General features: G+C 41.2%; 1 protein-coding gene across 2 annotated transcripts in view; it reads left to right on the forward strand.

Moving 5' to 3' along the window:
* The window catches only part of EVA1C (eva-1 homolog C), a 40,845-nt gene that overhangs the window by 18,933 nt on the left and 6,318 nt on the right, over positions 1 to 15,594 (forward strand). The window contains exons 3-5 of one of the 2 annotated variants that reach the window (XM_026103618.2): positions 257 to 380; positions 3,386 to 3,538; positions 14,399 to 14,542. In XM_026103618.2, the coding sequence (XP_025959403.2) occupies positions 257 to 380; positions 3,386 to 3,538; positions 14,399 to 14,542 (421 nt within the window). The remainder of the gene's footprint in view (positions 1 to 256; positions 381 to 3,385; positions 3,539 to 14,398; positions 14,543 to 15,594) is intronic. The other variant, XM_064524212.1, reaches the window with a different exon arrangement.

Here is a 15,594-nt window from a genome sequence, read left to right on the forward strand (position 1 = left end):
CAGCAAATTAATAAAATCCTAAATTGCCATGGATATTGCTGTTATGTATGTATATGCATAAACTCATCCAGGGCTCAAAGTCCGGTAGAGGTGTGGCTTCAATCCTATGACGCAACTGTTACCTATGTTTTTATGTCCAAAAAGTTGTGAAAGAATGATTTTTCTTGTGTATAGAACAAAGTATGATTAAGTGTTCTCGTTGCTGTATAGCTTCATATCTTGTTTTCAAGATTATCCTTTTTGCCCATTGTTCTAGAAAGTACTGGACGAATGCCAAAACCTGAGATCCTGCCAACTGCTTGTCAATAGTCGGGTTTTTGGACCTGATCTATGTCCAGGAACCACTAAATTCCTCCTTGTCTCCTTTAAATGCAAACCTAGTAAGTAATCCACATCAGGCGAATGTGTTTTTTTGTGTGTTTCATTGTTTATTTTGGTTAGAATGCCACTGCACAAGGCTTTGCATAAATCCATGTGAAGTTTTGAGACTCTTAGATTAATAGCAAATTCGTTTTTTTTCGATTTTACTTTACCTCTCCATTGTGCTTACAACTTCAGTGTGCTTGCTGCCAATTTAATGACCAGTGTAATTTGTCAGAATCAAATGTCAGACACCAAACTAGAAAGAAAAAAATGCCTATAGAGATGGCAATGGTAAGGTAGAAACATAGAGGTGAACAGCCAGAACGGATGCTTGCGCTAAGGATCCAAATGATGAACAAGATTATAGCATAATAAGGAATAGGCAAAAATGCCTAACAGGGTAGAATCAAACCTTCGAAACTTTCAGAGCCTCTGTCACTGCCTACCATTTCTAGAATAATCACTGGGGGATACACACACATGGCTATTTTTATTATAGCATGACCTGTATTCTATACAGGTGATTGATATTGATATATAAAGGGACAAATCCTGCCTCAAAGATAATACACTTTTTAAACATGAGAAGAGTGTTAGAAAGGTTAGGACAGACAATCATGATGAAGTTTCGTTTATTGGTGGGTTTTAATTGTTTTTTGTTGTTGTCGTTGCTATTATGCTTGAGAACAAGCCTCAGTTGCGCAGGCGCTCAGCTTTCTTTGGCAGCTGATCTCCCATGTGCCAGAAATGGGTCCCAAAGAAAATATTTGAAGGATGATTTATGGGTAGGTTCACAAGCCAACTCAGAAATACCATCCCACAGCTGAAGGAGAAAGCACAAAAGGTATTTTCTTTAATCAGAGCGTTAAGATTGACATCACCGGTGAAATAGGAACAGGGGTGGCACAGCAAACTGAAAGGCCAATTTATGCAGAGTAGGGAAGTAAAAGCAAAAATACTGGAATGGTTCCTACCTTTGGCAAAGCACTAGCACGTGACTCCCAGAGAGATTTACTGGACGAATCTTCAGAAAAATAAAAGTGTGTCTAAAACTTACCATTTTAATGATCTGTATTATTTTACAGTTTACTTTTTTTCCCCCAGGTTACAATTACTGCATTGTTAATAGTATATGTATTTGCATATCATAACTGTATCTGTGTCATTAGAAATCTCTCTTTACTAATCAATAGTGGACAGTGATCCTCTTTGTTACTTTTTTAAGGCACTTAATATTTTTCCCACTGCAAATGAGCTATTTTCAATATATAATATTGTGTGATCTGAATTTTACCAAAGTTGATCAAAAGTATATTTGACAGCAAGTGCAGCCTCAGAATTGAGGGAGATGGTCAGTTCCAGTGCAAATTACATAACCTCATTTGACAGGAAATTTATATTCCTACATATGATACTAAGATCATTAGGCCTAATTGTAGAAAACATCCTCACTCAGGAAATCACTTGAGTGTAACTTTAAGCATATGCTCGAATCTCCTTGCCTTCAAGCAGACACATAAGTGATTTCCTGAATCCCGTAGTTTTTCATCTCATGTGGAAAGTTCGTATTTTTGTTTGTTGCTCCATCTCTGCAGAGGTCTCTGTTGTATTTTTATCCTTGTCTTGCCCTATGTCACGTAAGGGTTTGTGTCTTTTGTTTGCACTACCACAGCCTCTCCAGCAACCACAGAGCACAGCTGTGCAGACACACAACCCGGCTTTAGGCTGTCAGCCCTTGTGTCTGAGCCCCCGTTTCTTTGGCACGATCCTCATGGACTAGCACAAAGGGTACTTCTGCAGAAGTAACAATCTGCAGCAGGCCAAGTGTTTTTAAAAACCAAGTGCTGAAGAGCTCAGATGGCATTACCATTGAAAATTAAGCATTTTTATATTTATTCTATTCTGTGTGAACTAATTATGTTTTCTTCACTGAATAGATAAAGTTTTTCCTCTCTCTAGTTCCTTTAGCACCAACACCGGCACTCCACTCACCGCAATACCCATCGGTCACAATAAGATTTCCCTTCGTCCCTGCTCAGCTCAGGAACCTCCTTTTCCTGTTTTCACATTTCTGAAAGACATGAAATGGAGCAGACTAAACTCTTCTCCCTGGCCTTATCCACACTTAAAAATGGTTTGTCACCCTATCTAGGCCAGGAAGACTTGAGTGGTAGATGCTACAAGCAAAGAGGCTGCTTGGATGAGAAAGAGACCTCTTTGGCCAGGCAGCAGATTTTAACCAGAGGTGCCCTATGTGGCATAAACCCCACTGTCTGCAAGATTATCTCACTGATTTACCTACCTCTGTGCTGAGGGCATTGCCTGTGTGACTGTGCCAAATGGGAAAGGGAGAGGGTGTATTTTTCTCAGGCTCCTGATTCCCATTGCTTTGTCAGCAGGACTTTCGAATGAGCCTTTGCGGGAGAGTCCCGCCCAGGAAAACCCATTGACCTTGGTGGAGCGAGGCGGATGTAGCTGAGACCACTCTCTGGCTCAGGATATCTAGCCCATCCCCTGCCTTTGTGCCTCCCATTCTTCAGCGCTTGCTCTGTGATGTGCGCTGTGGCACTGGGCGCTGCCAGCCATCCCCATGATTGATGAGTGGTCTGAGGCTCTCAGCACTTGGGCAGACGTTTAAAATAGATGTAGAATGCAACATTGTCCTTGGGAGGAACAAAAGGGAAGCATGAGGTTTCTCGTACTGAGCGGCTGTGGAAAGCAGGCCAGGAAATCAGGCAGGAATGGGGGAGGCTGTTCCACTGGGAGAGGAGGCTGGCAAAAGTTAATTTTTTAATTCATTTAAAAAAGGAGCTGGAGGCTTTGGATGGTCATAAGGGAACAGTTTAGTTGGAGGAAACACTCCATCTTGCTATTGGCTTTGTCTCTGGTTGTAATTGTGCCACATTTCACTCACAACAGAACTCACAGAAAAGCGGTTTTCTGTCATGCTGCTATATGCTATTAACAGTCCAGCCGAGTAAATTGCCTCATGCTACCGTATTGTTATTTGCTTCTATTTTAGCTGAATACAAAACCAAATCAGCATGTGAAAACCAGGAGCTGAAACTCCATTGTCAGGAGTCGAAGTTCCTTATCATTTACTCTGCCACCTATGGCAGATTGGCACATGAAGAGAACATCTGCTCGACAGAAATGGAACGTGTCCCCCCATTCGGTAGGTTTTTACACTGTTGATACAACTGTCTCTGAGTGATCGCACAGAGGAGGGAAAAAAGAAGGGGAGAAAACTTAAGAGCAATGGCACTTTGGAAGTGCCAGTGGCTGAAACATAAGAGAGTCTGTTTTTAAAACTCAAACAGATTGCCCAGTATGAGGGAGAAAAATAGTGTAAGAAATGTAGCAAAGTAATAATCCTTGCTGTAGTTAATCAGTCCTTACTATAATTAACTATAAAAACTAGTTCTGTTGGCTATCTTAAATTTAAGCAACTTGTACTAAATATCAGCTCTTTACCTTCTTCCTCCAACTTCTGACAATGATTAGGCAACAAGTGTGTCACAACACCTTGTCTGCTCTGATCTCTATTTTTGCTGGCTGTTCCTTGCCTTAAATTAAGATTGTAAAGACAAATCCTTAGGTCAGGGTCCATCACTTTAGATGCTGCTATATGATCAGATTTCCAAGACTACATTATACTAGTAAATTAAGTGCACCTGGGACTTTTTCTCTGGAAGTCCAGCAGACAGGAAATGGTCTGTGTATGTAGTATTAAACTCTCCTACCCTCCAAAGCAGAATGACTGCATGCAAACTGCCTCTTGAGGCTGCTTTCCAGCCTGAATTGTGATGGGGAATTGCTGGGAGGATGCTGATGGCCCAGGCCAAAAAGGTGCAGCTACTGTACTTAACAACATGGAGCACGGAGTTACAGGGTGAGGAACATTCCCTAGCACTGCTGGTTTACTAGTACAGGTGCATCCCAAAGGATCTGAATAGAAATAATAGTAATAGTAGTGGTAGTAGTAGTAGTAGTAGTGGTAGCAGTAGTAGTAGTGATAGTAATACTAATACTACTACTACTAATAATAATAATGACACTTTGATCACAGACTATAAACGCTTTCAGACACAGGGTGTTCCCTTTTTAAATGGGTAAGAGAACCCAAAACATTACAACTAGTTGTATGGTCTACATCAATAACCAGTCATTGGCTTCAGCCTATAGTCTCAGCTGATGTATGACTAAAGACTGATGACTCGATTCTTATCACTAAATATCTGAACTGATAGTAGCATGAGGTTGTGAAGCATGAGGTTGCTTGGTGTTTGTATGAATGTGTTCAGTGGCTGACACTGAAGACATGAAAGTAAGTTTTCATGCCATGGAGAAGTCCAGCACAAGATCTGTGTGCTGTTCATGTCTCTTAATACCACATAGGGAAGTGCTTGCATGACTGATGCCACCCCTCTGCAAAGGCTGAACTTTTGCTCACTTCTGAGAAACATGCTACAAGTGAATTCTATAAGAAGCATCTCTGAACATCAAGAAGAGATCAATAATTAGTCTTAAAGGCCATTTGTCTTCAAGCCAATGTTTCTATTTAGTTTTATAGATATTATTAAAAATGTATTGGCTGAAAATTGTATTCTGTTCTTGTACAAGAATCTTTTTAAAATGCCAATACCAAAAAGAAGATAAAAGAGTCTTCATGCAAATATGCCAGATTTTTGTATTCATAAAACCATGGATTACCCTGATTTACTCCATCAGAGATTTGGACCCTCGGTTTGTTTCCATTTTAAGTGATTTTCCTCTCTTTCAGAGCTCTTCAAGTTCTTTAATACTTCAACTTTTAGGGTAATATATTAAAAATCAGGGCTCAAGTGCAGTGATCCTGTGCTTTCCAACTGCTCCATGAGGTCCTGTGAGAGAGCTAAAGATTTCTTTTTTCATTATTTTGTGATGGATTTGGATTGCCAATCTAGCCTGGACATTGCCAGGTCTGTGGTTCACACTGCCTGTCTTGCGAAATCCTTCACACAGACTTTGAGGGACCCTAGTTATGCATATCTGTTATGTGGAGGAAACATTTTAGCAGGTTCCTGAAGGACTCATACATCCTTCCTGATGATGACCTTAGTGTAAGACTCAAAGGAGACCACAGTCAGCTCAGAAGTCAGATCCAGAAAGGCTACCACCATATTAATTTCTTGCACTTTACTCACCTCTTGAAATTGCTCATCTGCCTGTAATGTCAGTACTTGTAGTTCACAGATCAGAATACTGCAAACCCTTCTTAATGGATAAAGTTTCCCATTATAAATAAATAATTTGGAACAGCAACAAACTCTCTGCTATGGCCCCCAGCATATGTGCACCTCTTGAGCAACACCCTGGCTGTTACTGCTCTCTTGTTCTGTTAAGCAATCTATGGTAACAGGAAACAGCATAAAACCTGAGACAAACACAAAGTAGATCTGTATAAGGTAGATCCTTATATAGACTTCCCATTACTTAATGAAAGTAGTTGGCCTTTTCCTGCATGTGGCCAGTGAATCTCTGTGATGAGTATGATTTTTAGAAGCACCTGTGTGGGTTAAGAGTATATATCCAGTTACCACATGAGACTTAGCAGTTAGGAATCTAATCCAATTGACTCCAGATCTAGCCATCTGGAACCTAAATCTTATTTATGTGGTTATTTAAGCACATACAGATGCCAGTGGGTGCATAATAGGACTTTTTAAGTGCCTATGTACCTTTCACCCAGCAAAAGGAATGGTAATTTGAATGTCAAGATTGTTTTAAGGATTCAAGACAATTTAGAAAACTTACTTCAGCTGCTCCTCATTCCAGAATCAGAGGGCATACATACATTAATATATTTGCACCAAAAGCTAATTCTGCTCCGGCTCACATCCATTGTTGTTTCTACCCACATCTTTGTACATCAGCCTTAAGACAGTGCTCAAGCCTTTCCATTTCCTTAGCTGAATGACTGGGAAGGAGTGAGGAGTTGTTTTAGTACTCTCCAGGAGAGAAATTATCTGTAGGGCCCAGTGACATGTATAGCAACCCTCTCTTGAGCTCAGTGTTACGTCTGTCCATACTGGATATAGTACTGCTAGGAGTATGGGGTATTGAATTAATTAGATACTTCTCAAGGTTTTGGTGACCTTACATTACATGTAGTATAGCTGATAAACAATTCATGACAAACAGCAGCTTTGGACTGAGACAAATGTGTTCTGAATTACCCTTTTCTATGAACACACTGTCGAATCAACTAACAGATACTCAGAGCTATGCTTCAAAGGGGACACAGGAACACCTAAAATTTCATTAGCATAAAGGCACTTCTCCATGTAAAAAATAAAGTATATAAATCCATCCCTGTTATTGGTGATATCTGTGTGGCCTCTGAACACCATGAGCACTCAGCATTTCATAGGATCCTGAGCCTCTGCTCAGCATTTGGCATGACTGCCTCCTCTTCAAACTAGTTTTCTGAGCCAGTTTAATGATACAACCTAGGTGCCATTTCCAGTACAGAGGAAAAAGAAGAGCAATGGGATCATGGTGTCTTCTCTGCTAGATAAAGCCTTTGGCCATCAGACAGTAGAGCTGTCCTCTGGTCCAATGATTAGTTAAGTCTTGCTTATACTAGGCAGTGGAACAGCTTTAACAAGAGACAGTGCCACCAAGGAAGGCTCATGCAGGATGGGTTATGGAAGACATGCATTCAAATCTCTGTTCTGTTTCAGATAGAGGGAGGTTTTGAATGTGGGTAAAAATCTGAACTACTGGCACAAGAAACTCTCTCACATGTACCATAGCCAATAAAACACCACTACTTCAGTCCCAGGACTGATATTTAATTATGCATATAACTTTCACCTTCATTTCCGAATGTCTTTTGCTTTTGTTAAAAATGACCAGAAACCAAAAGCTGTACTTTGAACAACTCATCTGGTTTGATACTGTTTGAGGGAGAGGAGGATTTGTCCAGACATATGACATTTCCACTTAAATCAATATAAAACATTTTCCCCATTTTTGCACTTTCACCATCAAACTGAAAAATGTTATTTTTACATGGCTCTGGTCTTGCTCTCCAACTTCTCCTCTGCGCCATTCATTCCTATGAGTGGACACAGTTACCCACTTCAAAGGACAGTGCATGAAATCATGTCTCCAGGCATTTTAGGATAATTTACCTTTAGGAAAAGTTTCTTCTGCAAAGTAAGCTCCTAACATAAGTAGGAGGTTTCCTTGGAGCACAGGGGTTTATTTCCTGTTATAAGGTCTCTGGATCTTTGCATGGAAATCAAGAACTCCAAGCAGTGGCCTGCTTCTGCAGCTATTCAAATCACCAGTACTGTTAAAATGGTACAGAAATTATAGAAAGCAATTTCCCTGTTGCACTAATATTACAAAAAAATTGACAAGAAAAATGAGAATTTTTTGAGTACAGTTTTTGTAACAGATGGTTCTGCATAGAGGTATCCACTGTACCCAGTAGATCTCCACCAAAGTAGGAGCTTGTAGCCGTTTGTTCCTGTGTAACTTATTATCTTTTCTGACGTACTGTTTTCTCTTTTACATTTGTAGTAACATGTACATGAGGAAACAGGAGATTTATTGGCTAAAAGAAAATAAAGGATCTTGCCAAAACACAGGTTACCATAGAGAATGCAAGGAAGATTCAGGTCAACAAACACTCCTCAAATCATAAATTACTCGTGTTAATACATGAAAGTACTTGAAAGAAGGCTTGGTAGTAGGTACTCTCTAGCTGAAACATGCAAACTAGAATGTGATTCCCAGAAATTTTACCTGGATGTGCATCGGCTGGTCAGACATGCACTTCCCCAAGCATTAATGACCAACAGAGCCCTGAGTTGTGTAACTTCAGTTCTCCCTAAAATGGGACCAGGTAAAAGAGGGGATTGTGCTGGAAAGTGGGGTCCCACACTCTAGGGAGGTCGAGAGATGGGGGAGAACTCAGACACTTTCATCACAGCTTTCACCACGGCATGAAGCACCCTGGGGTTTGATTTTGACTCCATCCCCTCTTTCCTGTGAGATGACATCAGGCTAAGAAGAAGGGGTGATAGCAAGGCAAGAAAGAGAGATTGAAAGAGAGATTTTAAAAATCCTGTAGATGCCTTCCAACCCAACAAGGTACCATGATTTTGTTATATAACAGGATCTTGTGATATCATGATCTTTTTTTTAGTATCAATGTTCTGAAAGCTCCAAGGGGTCTACATCTCTTGTTCACTAATGGTGATTGAAAAGCTTTTGGCTTCTTTTTTGTACCAAGAGATATATACTCCCGTATGTATATATACATGGACAGCCAGTCCCATGTGTAGCTCTCCTGAGAGCAGATGTGACTGAAGTAAAGGTACCACTACAGGCAGATCTGGAAATACTTATACACTGAAGTTATTAGAGTCATGCTAACTATAGACTTTTAAGTGCCATAAATCACAAACCATGTAAGGCAGTCAGAATCTAGGAAACACTAGACATCATTGAAATACAGGCACTTCAAGGAGCAATTAGTAGATGAACAGAAACCCTGATCCCAGTCCTCTGTGAGGGGAAAAAGCAAGAATTGCTAGTTCAGAGCTGCTGAAGAGAATGTGACTAAGTCCTTTCCAGATTACAGGCTTTGCTGGCCCAGGGTCAGTAGGTTTACCCTTCTATTCCTGAGCATCGTCTACCTACCATATATTTACTAGCTAACTAAAGGGCTGATTTCAAACACAAGCCATGTGGGCAGTTCTGCAAGAGGCAAACTGCCGAGTGGAGAAGACCTGAGGCTGCAGATGAGTTTTGTTAGTAATGCAGCACAGGACCTCTTCTTCAGGGGCACTGTGGAAGAGCAGGGCAGGCTGTGCTGTGGGGGGAGGAGGCAGTGGGACCACACAGTGGGATAGCATGAGTGGGGTAGATGCAGAGCCAATTTTCGGTAGTGGTACCCATGCTCAGGGACATGGGGAAGGTTCATATCTTCCTTTGCAGCTTTTGCCAGTAGTGCCATCTCACTTTGGGGTTGGGAGAATAGTCCACAGGGAGCCACTTGCTTACAATGGTGAAGTGAACTTTGTGGGTGCAAAGGTGAGGACAAAATCGTTCAATTTTGCAGACCAGGTATGAGAAGTTCCCTGGCCATGTCATCTGAGCAAACTGGGAAACTTGGTAGATGTTTTGCACCCTATGAGGTGCTGCCAGGAGTCATTGCACGCCCCAACTCCAAAAGCTCTTGCCAAGACAACTTAGCCCCAAAAGAGAAGGATTGAAGCAGTCACAGGTTGAGAAGTAAATATTTGAAGAGAGGCAGAAAGCAGCCTTCATTTTTAGAGACCAGTTAATGTTCTGTTGAGGTGACTGGGGAAGGTCACACACTGCTGAGCAGCTATTTGAAGTTATCTGCAAGTTCAGACACATACCGCTTTGTCCATTAATGTTTCCTTTACTATCAGTTTAGGATTTTATTATGTGTAGGTTTTTCTTGCTTAGATTTTTGAATTGATTGGAAAAGTATTCTTGGCACTTTAGTTTAAAATAAAATAAGAAACTCCTTTAACTTATCTGTGTACATATAGGCCTGAATTGTACAAAACAAAGCCAGAAGCATTTGAGCAGGGAGACTTTGTTTCCTGCTGTCACCAAGTGTGGAATTCTGTTTGTGTCTTGTCTTCTATATTTGTGCTGGCAGATAAATCTCTTAGTCTGTGCGTATGCACATGCAAGAAGGAGAGAAAGGTTGTGAGGGTTTTGCGCCAAATACTTACAGACTGAATTCCGAACTCAGACCCACTTTTAAACAAACCCAAATAATGGGCTAATCTCATGCAGACTACAAGAGCCTTGCGACAAGCACAAGAACTGCTGCTACACTATGAGAGGGAGAGAGAGGGTACAGCTTTTCAGAAAGCCTTGGTACTGTAGTCACTGCCATGAAATGGCCTGTTCTGAGAATAAGTAGTACCTTTAGCATATCCTACTACCTTGTGTACTGACAGTGCTTGGCCCTGGAATATAAAGGTATCTGCAACATTTTTCATAAACGCATCATATTGTGTGTTTTTGTGAGAATTAGAAGTTCAAATGGCCTTTTTCTGATGCATAGGCAGGACCCTCTGTACCATGCTCTTGCATAAATTACCATATTATTACAGTAACTTTCTTTAGGAGTTTGCAGCCTTAGTGTGCTCCAGAACTCCGTAGTTTCCCCCTGTCAGTTCTTATCCCCAGAGCTGGTATTTCGGCTCCACAAAGCACAAGCCATCCTGATTTGGTAGTGTGAAATCTTTGCTTTCACTTGATTTTTAAAGCAAGCTCCTTATTCTTTTGCGGGTAGACACAGCCCAGAAAACATAAAGCACTGCAAGCCAGCAGTTGGGGATGAAAGCAATGTGCAGCTGGGCTCTAGCGTTGGAATGAAAAGTGTGGTAGGAGTTCCTCGCTTGAGCCCCCAAGTCCTTCAGAGACGTGTTTCTTTTTATGTAATATAGATCTACATTTAAGGTGCATCCCCTACTTGCAGTGTCTTGAGGCCTGCCCAGTGCATAGTGATGTGGCAAAAGACAGCAATTAGTAATGGTTGGAGAGGGTGTGACAGGATGTTGTTGCCAAAGCTTGGCACAAATTGCTCAGGCCGGCTCTGGCTATTCCATCACCTGCAGGTCTTGGATGGTAGGATGGAAAGAAAGGGAAGGAACACTCCTAATGTCTGAATTGAGAGTAACTTTAAGAAATCAGAAGACAAATTGCTCCTCATTAAAGGCTACATGATTTATGGCATGTCATTTGCTTGCCAAAACTTTCCTGAACACAGCTAATTAGGGAGCTGAAAGAGCCTTTCCTCCAGAAACAAGGCTTCCTGCTCTTAAATAGCTGCAGTCAGATTTGATAGTTTCTTACTGTGTTAAAAACCTCTTATTGTCACCTCTATCTCTGTGCCACCCATATAAGTGTCCACTTCAAAAAATCCGCCAACACTATTGGTATGTAACAGGCAACTTTGACAGGAAGGTTTGAAGAATTAAGTGTTTTCCCAGCCATACATTGCTGCCTTTTCTACCACTGCTGGTGGATGACCCCAGCGTTCTAGCATGCCAGGAAAGTGCTATTCAAGAAGTAGTTTATTTCAAACATACGATTCCAATTTAGCAAGCCCCATAAATGTAAGCTTAGTTCAAGTGTTACTTAGACACTCAGGAAGAAGACGTATTACATATTTATGTTCATCTCCTGATTTGTGACTTGTTAAGGACTGTTCAGTGGAACTATTCATTTACTCAGAATTAAGCACTGACTGAATCTTCTCATCTAGACACAGCGGTAGGGTGTTTGACCAGAAGGAGGATAAGCTATTCCTAGTGTGAGCATTGCGCTGCTGCGGCTGCTTTGTTACTAGACCCCAAGCAAGCTTGGCTGAACCTGGCTTGAGTGTCCCTACAGCTGACTTCTCTGTAGATATGCTTCTGTGGTGTCTGCTTGTGGGAGACTGGACAGACAAAGCTACAACTCTTGAAAAAGTGGCTTTCAGTACTAAGCACACAGAATTCCTCCGAGCTGAGCTCATTGCTCAGCCAGCATTGTAGCTGCTGCAAGAGCATAAATCAGAGAGAAAAAAGTTAAAATAGTTTTTGACCAAATCACCAAAGGCCAAATACTTGATAGACCACAGGTAGCCATTAAATATGGGAGTTTTTTGTTATAGGTCATTCCAATTAACAACTGTGCTGTCCTGCAAAAGCAAGCAAGCCTTGGTTTACGTTTGCATAGCCATGACACCAGGCAGGGCTTGGAAAGTTCTCCAAAAAGTGGCCTGCCAAGAGCCTGCAGGCACATGACACATTCCCAGGACTGGCTCCTCAGATAGAGTTGCCAGATCCAGCATGTATATAGATGATAAGGAGCTATTAAGTCCCACAGCAAAATGGGCAAAAAGGCAAAATAAAACATGTACTCACTGTATCACTGAATTTGTAGAAAACCATCAGGGCAACAGCCTGCTGTTACATAAGACGCTGAATAGCTCCAAGAGCAAGAAAGGTTGTAGAAAACATAATTCAGTTTGCCAGATTGCTGTTGTGCTCCCAATCCATTCATATATGAATCATCTGATAGTTCCTTCTGATATGCTTCAATTGTTTTTATACTTGCCAAAATAGGCTATTGGTTCCCTAAACTGTCCACCCAAATATATTCTTAGTCATCTAAGAGAATAGCTGACAGCTAGACTAGCTCAGCTAACAGCTGAGTTATTTAATCACAACTCTGATGTTTTCAGCCAGCCTTGAGTGCCCAGCAGTCTCTCAGGACACACAGGCATTAGGTTTCTAGGTCTCCAAAAAGCCAAAGCAAGAGTTGTTCTCCCAAAAATCCATATCCTAAGGTAACCCGCGATTTCTTTCTCAAACAAAGAAATCAGCACAGTATCTCCTGATGTCTCTACTTAGGTATATGACTTATTCACAGATATTTAGCTGGTGTCAAGGGATTAACTCTAAAAATCACAAATCTTTCCCATTTTCACGTATTAAAGGTGAATCTTCCTTGTCAAGAACGCCAGTCTCAAATCTCCACTTTCTTTTCAAACAAGACTGATTTGAGAAACCTTTCTGAACACTGTTTCTCCTTCTTCTGAAGTAGCACAAATGAGCTCAAGCAGTTGGAAAAAGATGACAAGGAGCCATCCTTGTCTGAACTTTATTACAGGAAGAAGGACTGTTTCAGTGCCAAGAGAAATATGTTTTCAACTTCTAGAAAGTCTCCACCTGGGAACACTAGAATGAGAAATATCCATCATCCATAGAAATCCACAAAACAACTGAGGTAACACTGACTGGGACCAGAGAGGCTCAGAAAAATACTACTTAGTACAGACTTGTGATTTTGGCACACTTTCTGTTTAAAAACCAAAGCTAACAGGTGTTTTTGCTTTGTGGATCAGGGTTTAGCGCATGTGGATACTGAGAAATTAATCAAATATAGAAACATTCTTTCTTTTGTAAAGGAGATTTGTAAAGGTGGTCTGACACACAAACTTTCCCCTTCAGATAATTTCAGCTTTGATGTAAAATACTGCTTATTTAGAGGGTTTTTTTTAATTGTGGTATAAGGCATATATCTTGAATTAAAAAATTGCAAATCCAAGCAACTGAAAGGCAAGTGTAGATTTCAGCCAGGCCAGTTTTCATACACTGCACATGCTTAATGCTCTGTCCACAGGGAAAAATTCAGCCATATGGATGTTCTTAGCATGCAACAAGTAAAAGATAGTGTAGGTTGCTTTGAAAGTAAAGTGAGTTACCTCATATAACTAGGGCATGAATACAGTGCAGTGCAGATGCCTTTGAAGTTGCTTTAGGTGCATAGGCATGGCTGGTGGTAGCAACCTTACGAGTTGACAGTGTTAAATTTGGTATGGGAGGAAGAAGTCGAATGATAGCCTGGTTAAAAGCTGAGCCTCTTTTTGATTTCTTTGCCAGGGCAGAATGGTTCCTGCCAGCGTCAGGCGTAGTGAATCAAAAGCTAACTTTAATACTGTAACATACACTGTCTCCTTCACTGTATCCCTAGCTACTGTGACACACAAAAATTGATCTCACCAAACTTCCAGTCGAATCATCTTGATAACCCAGGGAGAGAGAGATACCTGCAAACAACACTACATCTCCCCTTATTTGCACGCCCACTTGAAGATGGGATAGATAAAGAGCTGTCTGGGTGTACTTTTTTTTTTTCCCAAGTCACCAAGAAGGGAAAATAGATGACTTATACTGGGCACCTCATTTTTAAATTGAGATGGATCTTACTACAACCTTAACATGCATGTGGAAGTCAGCGCAAGGTAGTTAGTTTGCTGCAAGTTCACATTATCATTGCACCCGACTTCCTTGCACAGACAAATCCTAAGACCTAATTCTGAAATCTTGCCCAGGCAAACATATACCTGAAATTGATAGCAGATTTGTATCTCTAGTTGTGCACGTAGCAGCTAGTTTTCTGATACCATCAGTGTTTTATATTTAATTGTATTTTTTTTCAGACTGTTTATCTTACACAGCCTTAGAAGTTTTATCAAAAAGGTGTTATGGGAAACAGAGATGCAAAATTATTGTCACTAGCCAGGATTTTGGAAGTCCATGCCTACCTGGAGTGAAAAAATACCTTAACGTCAGCTACGCGTGTGGTAAGAGCAAATGCATGATCATTTTACAGCACTTATCCTACTGGCAGAGCAGAACAATGCCAAATGGCAGACACCTAAGGAGAGGTGTCAGCCCAGGTAAAGCACGCCAGCATAATTGAAGCACTGTGTATAGGGCCCTGTCCTGAAATCTGATTCACCTGAGCATACCTACAGCCTTCAGCCTTGCAGAGAGATTTCCTTTCTCATAGGTAAAGTCTCACTGAAGGTGAAGGTTTGAGATTATACATCCCTTGCAAGACTGAAGCCTAGTACAGTTCATTCCTCAGGGAAGAGGGAAAAACTTTTCATATACTTTACCATTGCTTGATATGTTTACATCATGGGAAGGCAGAACTCAGGGTTATGGGACTGCAAAGTATAATATGATGAAGATGAGAGAAAAATGATTGCAGAACTTTAATGCCATGCTTTTTAAGGTATTGCCTACTTTTAGGAATGGCTACGCATTTCTTTAGCTGAAGACCTGAACAGATTTCCCCAGCCTCTGCTTTCTGCTTTTGGCTAGCTGTGGGATGGAGGTGAGGTGTGAAGGTCAGAGGTGATTGACTCTCATATGTCCCTACTTCAACCACAGGACATGTGGTTGCAAATTTTCATGAAGTTACTGCTTGGACTGCTTGGAAAGCTGCCAGCCCTGCTCCTTTCTGGACAGGCACTGTCTCCCTCCGGTCTGTAGGGAATCACAGCAGTCACTCCACGGGGACATATCATGGAGTCCTTACACTGTATCTCTAGTGAGTAGTGGTCAAAGGGTATGGGCTTTCTGAGAAGTGCCTTTGGGAACAGCATTGTAGGACTGTTTATCAGATTGTTGTGTACCTGAAGATCAGAGGAAAATGAACCCCAGCTGTTTCCTTGCTGACATAAGAGAATTTTTTTTCAATCTCCCCATGTGTTGGTTGTCAGGTGAGAGGCAGTGTGATAATCGTTGAAGAGAACAGGAGACCCGTCTCCACACTAATACACAATGTTATTGTGCGGTTTCCTCTTTGCTATAATAACTTACAATAGCAATTTGAGGCATTAACCAA

The sequence above is a fragment of the Dromaius novaehollandiae genome, chromosome 1 (genome assembly GCF_036370855.1).
Source record: "Dromaius novaehollandiae isolate bDroNov1 chromosome 1, bDroNov1.hap1, whole genome shotgun sequence".
Classification (NCBI taxonomy): Eukaryota; Metazoa; Chordata; class Aves; order Casuariiformes; family Dromaiidae; genus Dromaius; species Dromaius novaehollandiae.